Source organism: Melanostigma gelatinosum (assembly GCF_949748355.1).
Source record: "Melanostigma gelatinosum genome assembly, chromosome: 7".
Taxonomy (NCBI): domain Eukaryota; kingdom Metazoa; phylum Chordata; class Actinopteri; order Perciformes; family Zoarcidae; genus Melanostigma; species Melanostigma gelatinosum.
In genome coordinates, this window is record NC_136640.1 from 11,539,884 (window position 1) to 11,555,695 (window position 15,812).

The following is a 15,812-nucleotide window of genomic DNA, read 5'->3' on the forward strand; positions in this document are numbered from 1 at the left end:
GCAGTTAAAAAAGTGAAGGAAAATGATAAAGTTACACCCAGGGAAAGCCACAGGAATGATGTAAGAGAAGCTGGGATTAGACAACCTCCTGTGGACCTTCCCCCTGTCCTCGATCAGAGTCTAACAGAGTTAAATCCATGCATAAAAGAGATAAATGAGGACACGCTAATTGTAGATAAAATCTGTTTCGTGGCCTTCATCTGCAAAACTATGAATTTGGCAATTCAAGGAAAAAGGGACAGAATAAAGACAATCGTAGAGGCAGCCATAGAGATACTGGGGATTAAAGAAGTTAAGGCTGATCTGATTCATCAGATTTTTGCCTTAAAAAGCAATTAGAGAGGATTTAGTGATGGAAATATCTCTGATAATGTTGAGACTTCAAAGACTGGGAATTGATGTTCAATTTTGCTGGGTTCCTGCTCATGTAGGTGTGGAGGGTAATGAGAGAGCAGATATGATTGCAAAGAGAGCACTAACACTAAAAGAAGAGGAGATATTGAAAATTCCTTTTGGAAAGGGGGAAGCTAAAGCATTAATAAGAGAGGCAGGACGGGAGTTATGGCAGAAGAAGTGGGACAACGACAATAAAGGAAGACATTATTATAACATTCAGAAATCCATAAATGTGAAGACATACAAAGGGAAGTATAGAAGAGAGGAGGTCATAATATCAAGGTTAAGGTTCGGACATACAGGACTTAACTCAACGCTGTATTTAATGGCAAAAATGGACTCAGATAAGTGCACTATTTGTAATGTTACGAAGACGTGGAGCATGTTATCCTGAAATGTCAAAGATACAATTCAGACAGGAACATCTTGAAGCAAAAAATATGTCAGTTGGGACGGAAGTGGAGTTTGGAGGGAGTTCTGGCAGTGGACGGAGAATGGCGAGAGTGCTGCAGAGCACTGTTGCGATTTCTTAAAGAAACGGGATTAGACCGGAGGATTTAGTTGGAAACACTGAAGAAAAGGTTACCCTGAAAAGGCACACTCCGGTACAGTAGGTGGCGGTGGTTGGTTGCGACCCGCCAATCAAATTTAAAGAAGAAGAAGAAGAAGACACTCCGTCTCCTTTTGATGACGTTTGCAATTTCAATTTACAGAGGAACTGCCTCTTCTTTCGTAGAAGCATTTAAAAACAAATTATCAAAAACACACACTTCTTCAAGCCAAACAGGTAGGACAGCGCTCTGTATCGATTGTGTATATTATTTAGACTTATTATTATAGATAATACGCGAAATCCAAGTAACAGTTTGTAAAATCAATGCTAAAATAGAGTCGTGGTGACCCCATGACAGCTTAGCTTGCTAACTAGCCAACTAGCTAACTAGCCCTAATGCAGGGGAGCCGGTGCCACTAGCTCATGTTAACCCTGCTAGCTAGTTAGCTTTAGCTAGCGAACTAGCGTCAAGTAGCTAACAGTGCTACTAAAATGCTTAACGGGTGAGAGGACACGTTTGAAATAGCCTAATGGTGGCTAGCTTGGAGAGCTAACTAGCTCCACAAAATAACACGAGCATATAACTGTAACGTGCTGAAGTGATGAGTAACCGTGACAACACATGGTAACGTTAAGAGGTGAGGACTGATCAAACGGTCCAGTGAACAATCATGACATCTTCACTGCTCTCCAAGTGACTGTACGCAGGAGGAGTTGTGTTGTTGATTCCCATTCATCCAAATTTATCTGTCAAAAAGTTGTCGAATCTAGTCAGAGGGGGAAACACCGTAACGCTAGTGTGGACGATTATAAATAAACAGTGAAAAGAGAGTTTTAAAGATGTTCTTAAGGGACAACTGGCCTGTATGAAGTGGGCATTTAGAGGCATTAAATCCTGGAGGCAGTGATGCTACATTAAGGAGGCAGAATGCCTTAAATCCTTAAAGAAGCCAGTGTTCTCTGATACATAATGTCCTGGCTTCACTTGGAGATGAGAAGCTTCTCAGTCAGTTGCTCTAAGAAGACATTTTATGAGATGTGAGGACCTTTTTTGGACATACTTTTAAAACACACCCACCTCATACTGTGACATGCATTCTAGCTCTACCCGTGACACACTCTTGACTTCATGGCAATAGCTCGTTGTTTTGTGCCTTAATACTATTCTAGATAATCAAAGGGATAGGGCAATTGGGGGGGGGCTAACATACTAAATATTGTTGTTACTTGTATATATTACATTGGTGTAATTCCTTTGCCACTTAGTTGTCGTGTCCGCATCGCTCCTTCAGGCTGGGATCTTGGATGGAGTGAGTGTTGAGCCCCAGTGAGATGACTGACCAGGGCAACAACAACCGGAACATCTCCTGCAACCCCTTTGCTGCCCTCTTCAGCTCACTGGCTGATGCCAAGCAGTTTGTGTCAGGCCAGAAACCAGAACCATCTGCGGAACCACCACGTGAGTAGAGCTACCAGAGCTACTGCAATAGGTATAGGTCATAGTGGCGTCTTGTTTAAATGGATCCACATGGTGTTCACCTCTGCATCTTGTACCACAGTGGAGGACTCGGGAGAGAGCCAGTCAGAGTCAGAAAACTCTGTGTCGGACAGCGTCGATGACAATGACGACTCCGTGGCAGAGATCAGCCGCTCCTTCCGGTCCAGGCAGGAGCTGTGTGAACAGCTCAACGTCAATCACATGATCCAGCGAATATTTCTCATCACTTTGGACAACAGTAAGTAAAAGGAGGAAAATAATCAGCTAGTTTCTGGTTTATAAACAGCTCAACAACATAAAGGTGTGACAAACAAGTGTTATATGGGTTTAGCCAAAGACCTCTGATCACTGTATATTCACATACTGCACATACAAGACATTTTACCTACATGACCCAAATATCAAAAGTCAATGGCAGATAGATACCTGGTAGTAACACACGAACACGTCCTCAACTGTAGTGTTCTCCTCCAGAAGATATCTCTGCCAGGAGATATATAGATTGTGTGTGTGTGTGTTTGTGTGCGCGTGAGAGAGAGAGAGAGACCGTGCGTGTGTGTGTGAATGAATGTGTGTGTCTCTGTGTCAAGGACCTCTTGCGGTTGCAGTGACTCACTTTCTCAAAACACCTTTTATTATGTCGATAGGGGCTGCTAGCCTCGTACCGTAATCACACGGCTGAGTGTATCGCCGCCGCCCAGCCGCTTCTCTGCCGGCTTGCAATCTTCAGCTACAGTGTTGGCATCTGTGGTCTATTTTTTTATATCCCAAACAGCTGTTTGTGATATTGTGTTATTTAAGTTTCGTACTTATTCCACATATTTGTCAGTTGTGTTGAATCAGAGAGCGAGCGATGAGCTGACACACACATACACACAGATAGATAGAAAGAGCAGAATCGCTTGATGAGAAATATATTAAAATAGACCCCAGATCAGTAATCATTACCTGACAATCCTGCTAACAGCGATCAAAAATCCTGATTTGAGCACACTTTGATGTAACGCTTTAATACCAAAGTTGAGCAGTGTGAGTTAAGTGTAAATCCCTAAGTGTGATCCTCCTGCGTATTGTTACCAGCCACAACAGCGTGTGTCTGGTATTGTTGTGTGACTGTTGAGGAGGGTTTGTTGTGTGTACTATGATTTAAGCTGACAGTATTTCAAGGACCCTGGTTTTATTCTCCCTAGGTGACCCCAGTCTGAGAGGAGGTAATGGGATCCCCCTTCGCTGTGTTTACCTGGAGGAGATGGCTGCCGATCTGGATGGACAGGACTGGCTGGACATGGATAACATAGCACAGGTGAGATGTCTTCTTTCTCTCCTCTTAATAAATCACAAAATTGCGGGTACGATTTGGTGAAGAAATGGCAACCTCAAAGCAACACCAACAACTTGATTCGTTGTGTAAGAAAATACATGGGTGAGTGTGCAGATGCGCAGAATGTTTGACACGGCCTGATTTGTGTCTTCCAGGCTCTGTTTAACCGTCTGCTGGTACCGGAGCCAGGAAACCACCTCATCTACATGACGTCATGCAGCGCTGTGAACCTGTCTGCTGACCGTGATGCAGGACAGAAGTGTGCCATCCCGTACCTTTTTGCTTGTTACCAGAGGGCCAAAGAAGAGGTGTTTGGTGTTTTTTTCGACATAGATTACCGGCTGTTAGTCGACTAATCGTGTTAATTAAAACATAAAAATGACCCACGCTCTTCCGTAATTCAGTGACTTTATTATCTGCGCATTAGGTGACGAAGGTACCAGAGAAGTTGCTGTCGTTTGCCGTTCGCTGTAAGAACCTGACAGTTTCCAACACACGGACGGTGCTGCTCACCCCGGAGATCTACATCAGCCAGAATATCTACGAGCAGCTTCTGGACCTGTTGCTTGAAAGTTTCAGTGGAGCGCGTAGGTTCAGGACTCGCGTATTCATCTCGTCTTGTCGTCTTCGCTGAAGCGTTCCTCGGGTTTTCTCTACTCTGGTTTTCTTACAAAAGTCGCTGTGTTTCAGAGCCAGAGGAGGTGGTTGAGTTTGTGGAGGAGGTCATTACCGGCCTGCTGTCTGACCAGGAGGTGCGTACCTTCCAGGAGGTGATAGCACCAGTGTTGGATATCTTCCAGGGACGCATCAAAGACATGGACCTGTGCCAGCCTCTCCTCTACTACTACCTGGATGTTCTGCTCTATTTCAGCCACCAAAAAGATATCGCCAAGGTCAGGAGACACACAGGGATGGTTGCAAATGTTATCGTATATTTGCCGACTCACAAACAACGTATTCACTGTCCGCTACTACTCAACTAATTTACAACAATAAACAGTGATCACATAATCCTAATCATATATACCGTAATGGCATAATATTTCAAAGTGCTACCTAAACTTTTTTTTGTGCCCTCAACTTTTAAAATCCTAGGTATTGGTGGAACACATCCAACCCAAAGACCCAGCGAATGGTTTGCAGTACCAGAAGACCCTACTGGGAGCAGTGTTGAGTATCTCCTGCTTGTTGAAAACCCCAGGTGTGGTGGAGGGACATGGCTACTTCCTGAACCCCTCCCGCTCCAGCTCCCAGGAGACGAAGATCCAGGAGGCCAACATCCACCAGGTAAATAGATTCTCTTTAGTTTGATGTGGCTGTTTTCGTTTCCCGTCTTTTAGAAATGAAACCATTAAGGGATATGTCAAACTCCAAATGTCTCAGGGCTTATGTTGTTTCCTCCCCTTTGCGTTACAGTTCATTGGTCAGTTTCACGAGAAGCTGCACCAGATCTTGAAGAATTTGCTCCAGCGAACTGGTGAGACGCGCCATTTGCTGCTCTTATGGCTGGGCAGCTGTCTGCAGGCGAATGCGGGCCGTGCCAAGATATGGGCCAATCAGATGCCGGAGATCTTCTTCCAGATGTACGCTTCAGACGCGTTCTTCTTAAACTTGGGTGCAGCGCTGCTGAAGCTGTGCCAGCCCTTCTGCAGGCCACGGTCACCCAAACTGCTCACCTTCAACCCGACCTACTGCGCCCTCAAAGAGCTGAGCGAAGAAGAGAGGCGCAATCGCAACGTGCACGTAACAGGTTATAACCTTTTGAATACATTTTTATTTCGTGTTAATGCAGCAGCTCTGGTGGTGGTTATGTGTTTTATAGCACGTAAAACCGTTCATGACTAAATGATTCCTGATGTCTCGTACCAGGTCTCGACAAGGAAACCTGCCTGATCCCGGTGCCCCCTCAGCAGCCAGTGGAGTCAGCGCAGTCCTACAGCCTGCTGACTGAAAACCTCATCCTCACACAACTCACCCTGCACGTTGGCTTCCACAGGTACCTTCCAACAAGCAGGCAGCACAGCTTCCATAAAGATGCTAAAGAGTTTCTCTCTCGGAGATACTGTATGTCCCTCACCGTCGCATTTGTCAGCAATAACCGGTGTTGTCTTGCTCTGTTTGTGTCCACGCGCCTGTGCACGTGCTTCATGTGCATGTGCAGACTCCACGAGCAGATGGTGAAGATGAACCAGTCTCTCCACCGGCTCCAGGTGACATGGCAGGAGTCCCAGCAAACGGGCAACCCAATGTCAGAGCAGCTCCTGGAGCAGTTTGAGCGTCTGATGATTGTTTACCTGTCGACCAAAGCTGCCACCACGCAGCCTGCAATGCTGCAATGCTGCCTTAACCTCCAAGCTTCCACGGCTGCTCTGCTGGTTCAGCTCGGTGTGGGGAACCAGGGGCCTGAACATGTAGCACTCAGTTTCCCCCTGTCCTCCCTACAGAAGTCTATGCTCTGCTATGTACCAGGTAGTTCCATTTTATTGTCAAATTTAACTGTTTTCATCATGATTTCAGGTCATGTAATACAAATTATAAATGGATGTACTTTTGGACCTGATGGGTTATAAACAGCCGATACTACAAAATGTTTTGAAACTACTGCAGCTGTGCATGTAGTGGGTAGTCAGTCGTCGTACTATTTTTCATCATGCTGAATATTCCTTCATTTGATAGTCATTACTGAAGTGTGTCTTTTTTCTTTTTTGTCAGAGTTTTTTGCAGAGAACTTGGGAGATTTTTTCATCTTCCTGCGTCGATTTGCAGACGATGTTTTGGAGAGTTCTGCAGAAAGTCTGGAGCAGATTCTTAACTTCATCACCGTCTTCATGGGTAACATAGAGAGGTACATGTCTGAATGTATCATGTCAGGTTGAAAGGAAGACTAGTGATGCCCAATGGGGCTTGAATGGTGCGACCCATCTTGGGACTTTTTGCTTCAATCCCTTTTTGTCTTGTATGCACAACAGGATGAAGAACCCTCATTTAAGAGCAAAGCTTGCCGAGGTCTTAGAGGCGGTGATGCCCCACATGGAGCCGGTGGCTCCTGGTGCTGTTCAGCCAATCGTGTTCCAGCGAGAGAGAGTCTTCTGCTCCTATAGACATGCAGCTCAGCTGGCTGAGGCCCTCATCTCTGTGTTTGTAGACATTGAATTCACAGGTATTGTATTCCTCACAACTTTTGATTTGCTCCTGCTAGTTGAACTGTATTGGATACAGGTGCTGTTACAAGTATGCACACTTGGAAAGTTTAAAAAGAACCTGATTCAAGGCTGAACGTCACACAACACTCACAATTAGAAATAAAAAGAAAAACTGGCTCTTGGGATCATTTTGGGTCTTTTTCTAGTCGGGTGAAGAGGTTGGATTGTGTGTGTGTGTGTGTGTGTGAACACGTGTGTGTTTAAGATAATTATCACAATAAGGAGATAAGCTGGTTAAAGTGAAAACAAATAATATTTCAAAGTTATTTCATTTAATTTCCCCCTCTGTTTTTCAGGCGATCCTCATCAGTTTGAACAGAAATTCAACTACAGACGACCCATGTATCCCATCCTCAAGTACATGTGGGGCAAAGATAGCTACAGAGAGAGTATCAAGGTAATAAGGAACTGCTGTCTTTGAGATTTTATTTTTATGACAATCCTCAATAATCTAATGCTGTCTATCATGTTGCTTGTTGTCCCAATAGCTAGAAATAAAGTCCTTAAATCCATTATTTATAGAATAGCAACACCTAAAAACTCACTCATAAAGGTCTTGAGGCATATCCTATGAGGAGTATTGCAGAGTTTATGATCTGGCAATTCTATCAACAGCAGAAACTGATTTTTAGTCAGCGGCAGTAGAGTTATTACCTGTATTTCCTCACTCCTGTGGTCTAGTAGTGAAGAATGCTTGAGGAAAAGAAGTGACCTGAGATTGACTGCTAAACTGTCTCGAATGTTTCATTGTATTTCACTCAATGACCTCAATGAGATTGCCTTTGGCCCCCTTGTGACCCACAAAAGCCATGAATGTAAAAGCAGCAGAATGAATGAGGGCAAAAACAGGCATGCGTGTTTTCATTACCAGGTGAATGTATATTGGGAAACTGTATTTTATTTAGCAGATGGATCCCAGTGTGCTCCTCATGCAGTTTGACGTCTCTTGTTTCAGCATTTGGCGCACTATGCATCTGAGAACCTGGAGGCCATGAACCCCCCTCTGTTCCTCAGGTTCTTCAACTTACTGATGAATGACGCCATCTTCCTACTGGATGAGGCTATTCAGGTAAGATTGCCCATACATGCAAAACTTTACACCAATTTTGGCAAATAAGCTTTTGCTTTTTAAGTCCCATCTTATCTTGTAGTACCTGAGTAAAATCAAGGTTCAGCAGTTGGAGCGGGATCGAGGGGAGTGGGACGGACTGGCCCTCGATGCCCGAAAAGAGAAGGAGTCAAGCCTGCAGATGCTTGGACAGTTAGGACGCTTCCACAACATCATGTCTAATGAGACCATCGGCACGCTGGCCTTCCTCACCTCAGGTCGGGCAGAAAACATTTGATTCTTCATGTCGATTCACTCATTTAAAGTGTTGTCTTCATCCGTTCCATGTGTGTTTTTCCTCCCTCTCAGAGATCAGGGGGATCTTTGTGCACCCCTTCCTTGTCGAGAGGATCATCTCCATGCTGAATTACTTCCTTCAGCACCTGGTGGGTCCGAAGATGGGGGCTCTTAAAGTCAAGGACTTCAGCGAGTTTGACTTCAAGCCCCAGCAGCTTGTTTCTGACATCTGCACCATCTACCTGAACCTGGGGTATGTTGTGAACACTCCTCTTTGTGGAAATAGCAGTCTCTTGTTTATATTTTCATTGTTTTAAAATCTGGATTTTATTAGTGCCATATCCTCTGGAGCAGAGATACTCACATTGCTGAGTATGACAACTAGTCTGGTTTCCAATTAAAATAAATCATTTGTTCTGTCTTTGTCAGTGATGAGGAGAATTTCTGTGCTACGGTTCCAAAGGATGGCCGCTCGTACTCCCCGACCCTCTTCTCCCAAACAGTTCGAGTACTGAAGAAGATAAACAAGCCTGGAGACATGATTGTGGCTTTTGCACTCCTTGCAGATAAAATAAAGGTATCGTTTGACTTGGTAACTGTTTGCCAGATGACGTTAGAATATATGTTTTTTTTTTTTTTTTTATGTTTTTTTTATGAATCTGTGCATTGATCCCTGTGGTGAATACAGGTGTAAACACTCATGTTGTCATTGTGCATCTGTTTTAGTCCCATGCAGACAGACATCAGCAGGAAGAGGAGACGTATGCAGATGCCCCAGATGAGTTCTTGGATCCCATCATGTCCACTCTGATGCTCGATCCTGTTCTCCTCCCTTCCTCCAATGTCACAGTGGACCGCTCCACTATAGCAAGGCATCTCCTCAGGTTAGTTACGTCCTACGAGGCACCGACATCCTTTCTAGATGATTGTCATTGTTTGTCTTTTCTGCGAGCAGAGCAATTGGGATATCTGCGTCTTTTATTGGGATCTTTTTGTTATCTGATGAATCGGTATTACTTGTGGATGAGATGTAAACACAAATACTTGGTGTGCTGGAGTCAAATAATGCAACTATTGATTAATTATGTCCTCCTCGCAGTGACCAGACAGACCCTTTCAACCGCAGTCCTCTAACCATGGACCAGATCAGGCCGAACCAGGAACTCAAACAGCAGATCTTACAGTGGCTGGATAAACATAAGCAGGAGCGGCTGCAGCTGGGACCCAGTGGCTAGCCAGCCCCGCGATCCCTCGCTGTGATAAACAATGACTGCGTCCCTGTTTTCTTTATACCGGCTCACATCTCGAGTGCTCCTCCGCTTCTTGGCTAATCCATGGTGTTGCTTGCCTCTGGATTTTCTTCTGTCTGTTCTCCGGTCAGACAAACATCGCATGAGCCTTTTCATGCAGCCTTCACGCTCAGTGGATTTGTATCCGCTGCAAACAGCCCAGCAAACTGCAGCCCACCAGCTGGTGACAACTTCAGAATCCTTACCAATCCACGCAGTAGCTGTTCCGAGTCCCATGAGCCCCTCTGGTAACAGAAGTAGGGTGATTTACAACCGCTGGTTCCTTCTCTCCCTAAATACTGTGTATTAATTAGTTGTTATTACAGTCAGAACTGTGGCCAGAAGTATCATTTTCAACAGGATTTGTTGAATGTACTGTATGAACTCCTGACTGACCAGCTGGCCCAAACCACATTTTATACTGCAAGGTAAGTATTTTTGGGAAGCGTTTATGATTTCACCTCGATTTCACCTTAATGAAGAATACACTGCACTGCTTTTTAAAGTTCTTGAACACCCTACATCTCAGCTCTTGTGAATAACATTTGCAATTAAAGGCAAGGCACAGGTACAACTGAATTTAAAACCTTGTTCACTGTAATACGCCTGAAGCACAAAACCATACTGTGAACAGTGCTTCTCTGTATTTTAACATATATAGATAAGTGTCTTCACATCTTCAAGTGCACCTGCTTTAATCAAGCACTAATTAAAGTAATTGATGGAATCTGAGCGTTTGCCAACTAATAGGTTTTTGGAAATAAGGATTTAAACTGTGTTTCAGTTACTACTAAACCCATTTTAGGATGAAGTACATGCAAAGTGATAAAAGTATTTTTGCACACTCAAATTGGTTGATTAAGTGTGGCATTAATGGACACTATTGTTTGGTATGTTTACACACAGAAAGCTCCCGTCAGAGCTACAGAAGACATAATGCAATTGTATTTACCTGACAATTACTCCTCTTGAACAGTAAACTGATCCTCATGTTTAAATTCTGTTAAGTGCCCTTTTAGACACATAAACGACTGCTCCTAGCACAAAAAGGCAAGAAGACGCTATCAAAACACTGCTTTGGATGTCAAATTCAACCTGCTAAAACACGGTGGCTGTTCCTGAAATGTCTCTGAAAACTGTCCACCGGGACACAGGTGAAAAATAATCAATGCAGTCACAGAACCATGCTTCATAATATATCTGAAAATGCCTAGTTTTCATAAAGATTTAGAGACGCCAAGTCTAAATATAGTCTTGAACATTTGCTGATTTGTTGATCCTTCTTTGACTGAGTTCAATTGTTCTCAGGTAGATGTTTACAAACTCAAATCTTGTGGCGAAAATATATTCTGGCTAGTTTATTTCCAATAGTATAAAGATCACTATTTTTTCTCAATTTACACATATCAACCTCTAATTTTTTTTAAATTTTAAGATCTTTACAATGACCACATTTCTTGCAATTGAACTTAAAAAAAAAGCCCAAATGTGCGGTGTTCAATAACTTGATTTGCAGTGCGTACTGTGTAATAACCATTGTCATCCTTTTTTAAATGAACATTCAGCCGATTAACTGGTGTATACTGATCTAGCATTTTGAGCAGATTGTTGTGTGCAAGTATATTAACATGTGGGCAAACAAATGATCAATAGAATCGGTGCCTAAAACCAAGAACCTTGTCGTAAATATCAACGAATAAGGATCCGACTCGTTTCATACTCTCACGAGACATAATGCTAAGTTTGTTTCTTTTGGGCATACAGGGAGCTGTGGCTAGAATATTAAAGAGATAACCTGTTTTTGAGTAGCTTTTGAATTAAATGTTTTTAATTCAAAATCAAGTGTGGTTGTAAAAAAAAGGGCAAAATGTGAGAGAAAGATGAATTTGTTGGCATGCTCTCATACTGTCTGTTAAATATCTACCACCTGAATGATTTCATGGATTTAAATTATAATGCAATATTTTTGTTTTAATTGTGATTATAAAATGTTTATTTTGGATGTACAGTATCATTAAAAACTAAAAACTAATGGGCGTTATATAAGATATCGACATGTTTGCGCTCTTTCAGAGTTCACTCCATTGCAACATAGCTACATAATATCAGTCATGAAATGTATAAACAGAAAAAAGTGAATTTCAAAACACAAATTTAACTCTAAATACAGATTATTTACCAGTAACTGATGTTTGTGGATGCCGCATGTTGTTTTAGAACACAGTTGAAGTACATATTTTGTATCAAGGACAATACGAGTGTCAGAATATGTTATCTTCCTTTGATAATATAAACTGTCTCGGGTTTGTTTAACACACTCAAGACTCAGTTTTGCAGGTTCTTGCGATATTATGTCACCAAGTCACTTTCAAACAGCTTGTATAGCAGTGATGTCTATATGTCAGGCAATCTCAGCAGCTATGTGTGAAATTCTTTGGAGTAAGACTCCCCCGTGTACTGTCGGTACTTACAATTCTCACATGGCAAGTTTGTTTTGGGCCACATCTCCTGGTTTTAACGTGCACATCTAGTTAACATCATAAACTTAAAAGTTTAGCTGTTTCTATTGAGTATCGAGAAACACACTCGGGTTAAAGGAACCACACATTATTGGACTGTGTGCTCTTCGTCTTTACTAAATATATACATATATGTCTTTACATGTTCATTGTAACACAAACTAATTCAGTTGTCCTGAATATGATCATGACATTCAGTATCGTACATTACATATGACATTTTTTTTGCATGCACTTGGTGGTAGTTGACCAAAATTGTCTTTATAGTCAATTGTCAATTACCGTGTAATTAATGACTAATTTCAAATACCTTTTTTCAAGAGGGAGAGAAAGACACAGAGATGTGCAGCAACAACAATTGTAGCACAACAGCTATAACAATAGGAACAATAACAATAATAGCGGCAGCGAATATATTAGAGTGATATTATCATTAATCGTAGCAATAGTCATAACACAAATATGACTGATAATAACGATAGTAGCGATAGGTGTCAAACAGGGCCATATGTAGTTATATATATATAGAGAGAGATATTCTGCTCTGGATTCATTGCAACGCCCCTGCATTAATACACAACTAGGTTACTATTACAATATTGCTTTTTGGGTCATAGTTTGTATTGCGTGATCTTGGAGTTTGGTTTAAGCTTATACAAAAGCTTCTCACTTTCATTGTTTGGGAAACCACACTACAAGGTAACGGTCTTGTCCTTCCTTGTGATTCAAGTGCGGGGCACCTTTCCCGGGCAAAGCCCCTGAACCTGATTTGGATTCGGCCATGCAGACTCTGAATAGGGCCGCTGAGAAAAATGCATTGTCGGGGTTTCTTCAGTTCCGCCCCGCAACCTGCATAATGATGTGACGGCCAGTGAGAGCGGAGCGCTGTGGTAGAGGTTGTTTATGTGGAGTGCTGGGTTAGGGTTCCGCCCACCGAGGTATCTCTGATCGCAGGGCAGACAGGCAGAGAGTGTAAAATGGCGCACAGCTGTCGGTGGCGGTTCCCCGCTCGGCCCGGAGGGAGCTGCAACTCCGGTACCGGGAGGAGAGCGGGCCGAATCAGGGTTACTGCCTCTCTGCGGAGTGTCTCCGGAGCAGCGGGGCTCGGACCCGGTTTTGATGCTGCACTACAGGTCTCGTCGGTTATCGGGAGCAACCTGCAGAAATTTCGGGATGTTTTGGGGGAATCGAGTGACTCGAGCAGCGGAGAGGTAAGCACGGGACGGGAGCAGCCCGGTAGTAACCATGGGAGCTCTGGTTGGTCAACTGCCGAGCACGAGCCGTTTTAGATGAAAAGCTAACGGTTACTCTCAGCCCAACCGTTGACCATCTTTTCCTCCTCACATTAAGTGAGGCTGTGAGCAAACTTGTCATTTCCAGGATGCTCTGTTAACTTTGTGTTTGTTGTGTGGCCTTAAAACTCTACAGTAACACGTTATAATGTTAACTTTAGTTACAAACAACACACACACCAAATGGTTATCAGATTTATGGTCTCAAAAGGTCCAACTGGAAAGAAAGTTTTCCTCATCTCAGTGGAGTGTGAGGACAGGCTACATCCACACAGTTTGGATGAATTGGTGCTAACGTTAAGTCTGCTAGCCAGACCAAAACACTGTGGAGAAACCCGGCTGTTATCTGGTTAATAACAACATAAAGTACAGTTAACACAGAGCAAGTACCCTGTGTAACTCCGCCGTTACAACTGTTAGCTTACTTGACATTAGCTTGACGTGAAGCCTTCAATTGTAGACATGTTGCCTTATAATGCACGCAACGTTACATCAACACAGTGAAAGTTATCGTCCCGGATTAGCATTAATCTTAACTTCTAACAAGGAAAATATGATTTAAACATATTTTGGTTTCCCCCCCTTGGTGTAATAGCCCGGGACCTTCAAGCTGGTAATATGTTTGAAAAGAAGACATGTCATTTTGAAGGAGTACACAATTGTGGTTTGTAACAAGCTAACGTGAATGTAGCTGTCTGTCTACAACGTATCCGAGAAAAGGGCTCTTCATTATTCACTGACTTACTGACTTTCAGATTTCTATTTGATCATATTTGTCAGCTAAATAGCGTAGTAATTACAACATTAGCTCAGGGGCTGGCTGTTTGCAGTGAGGTGTCAAGCTAACATAGCTGATTGGTTAGCTCGCAGGCTAGCTGTCTACATCTCACAGCTAAAGCTACATCAACATCATCCTGTCGTGAGCGATGTGAAAGCTGCAGGTTTGCTCCAGAGGGTTCATGTGTTTAACGCCACCTTCGCTCAGCACATTACCACGTAACGGGTTAAAGCACTGGAGCCAAAGTTAGCTGAGCTCACACACACACACACACACACACACACACACACACACACACACACACACGCACACACACACACACACACACACACACACACACACACAAAACTAAATCATTACTGTGTGGTGTTAAGCTAGGAGTCAGCTACCATGCTACGCACTACGCCACGCTAGCCACCGGGGCTATTGCTGATGCATAGGAAAATGGGAGGTGGACATGTTTTCCCCTTCTCTACACAGCCACAACGAGGCTATTACCAAAATATTATCGGTTGTATAATGCTTGTGGAGACCGTCTGGCTCACAGCCCAATACTCGAAATCACTCTCTTCAGCTCAGAAGTGCGAATAAGAGGATATATATGCAGGGTTTGGTGTATGATTTTTGTCATAAAATGAGACTTGCTAGTGACAGTGCGCATGCCGGGCTGGCTACAATAACAACGAGCCTCTTCTTGACGGACCGTGTGATGTGGGGGTGTGTTCGCCTTAGCGAACTACCATGTTCCTTCTTCATGATGAGCAGCATGCGTTCATTGCAGTGGGAGTAACGTTACACTGTGTATGGGGATGTTTACCACAAACTCTTAGTGCTCCACAGACTGTTTATTTGGTTGATGCACAGCAGTATTTGCATGCATGCTAGTTAGCCATTCATGTATGTTTTTGTTTTTTATTCTGAACTTGAAAATACTTGGGTTTTTATATACATCATCATGAATCATTGGAGATTATTAAAACGCTCCTGCTGTAGTCAGACTTTGTAGAATATTGTGAACTATTTACTAATGTACTTTTAACATCCAAGTTTCATGATATTCTAGAGAAACATTGATTTTGAAGTACATTTGTACTTACAGGCAATGCTTTATGGTTTACTGGAGAAACACACATGAGTTTTGTGTTCCCACCACCACTTTAAAAGACAATGCGTGAGAGTATAACACTATTTTGGATGAGTACACAGACATAAAATCTATGTGCAACTTTAATCCAACGATGATTGCAGACACAGAATAGTGACTTCCTTGATTTGTATGTACGTTATGCTTTACATCACAGCTTTATGATATTTCAGCGAGACATTAATGTTGTGTGAAACGCCATCTTTATAGGCAAATGGCTTTTAAAGTAGTTAGGAGTAACACCTTAATGCCAGATGTATTTGGGATGTGTGGAGACAGACTGGACCATTAAATCCCCATGGAACCTGAAGCCTATATGGAAGTTGCGGACACAGCATGGTGATTTCATTGAGAGGCTGTGTAGTGCCTGTCCAGGGCCGGATTGTTCAGGCTCACTGCAGCCTGCTGAGCTCACAGGGCGACCCTGAACAGAGCGCCAGCCGGACACTTGGCTACCCCCTCCTTCCTCCATCC

The 15,812-nt window shown here is 43.1% G+C and overlaps 2 protein-coding genes across 2 annotated transcripts in view; both read left to right on the forward strand.

Annotated features, from left to right (window-relative positions):
• The first annotated feature begins 1,108 nt into the window (after positions 1-1,108).
• On the forward strand, positions 1,109-11,653 carry ube4a (ubiquitination factor E4A). Its single transcript, XM_079272611.1, has 20 exons — positions 1,109-1,183; positions 2,216-2,408; positions 2,509-2,685; positions 3,638-3,750; positions 3,924-4,076; positions 4,196-4,355; positions 4,459-4,661; positions 4,864-5,055; positions 5,185-5,518; positions 5,638-5,764; positions 5,930-6,237; positions 6,481-6,613; positions 6,738-6,928; positions 7,268-7,368; positions 7,927-8,040; positions 8,123-8,297; positions 8,389-8,569; positions 8,746-8,893; positions 9,043-9,200; positions 9,416-11,653. Exons 2-20 carry the CDS (start codon positions 2,282-2,284, stop codon positions 9,549-9,551), a joined length of 3,231 nt encoding a protein of 1,076 aa, XP_079128737.1. The 5' UTR covers positions 1,109-1,183; positions 2,216-2,281; the 3' UTR covers positions 9,552-11,653.
• A 1,374-nt stretch (positions 11,654-13,027) lies between these two features.
• The window catches only part of kmt2a (lysine (K)-specific methyltransferase 2A), a gene marked incomplete at its 5' end in the record, with an annotated part of 36,284 nt that continues 33,499 nt past the window's right edge, over positions 13,028-15,812 (forward strand). Inside the window, 2 exon segments of the mRNA XM_079272351.1 lie at positions 13,028-13,066; positions 13,069-13,335. Coding sequence (XP_079128477.1) covers positions 13,028-13,066; positions 13,069-13,335 — 306 coding nt within the window.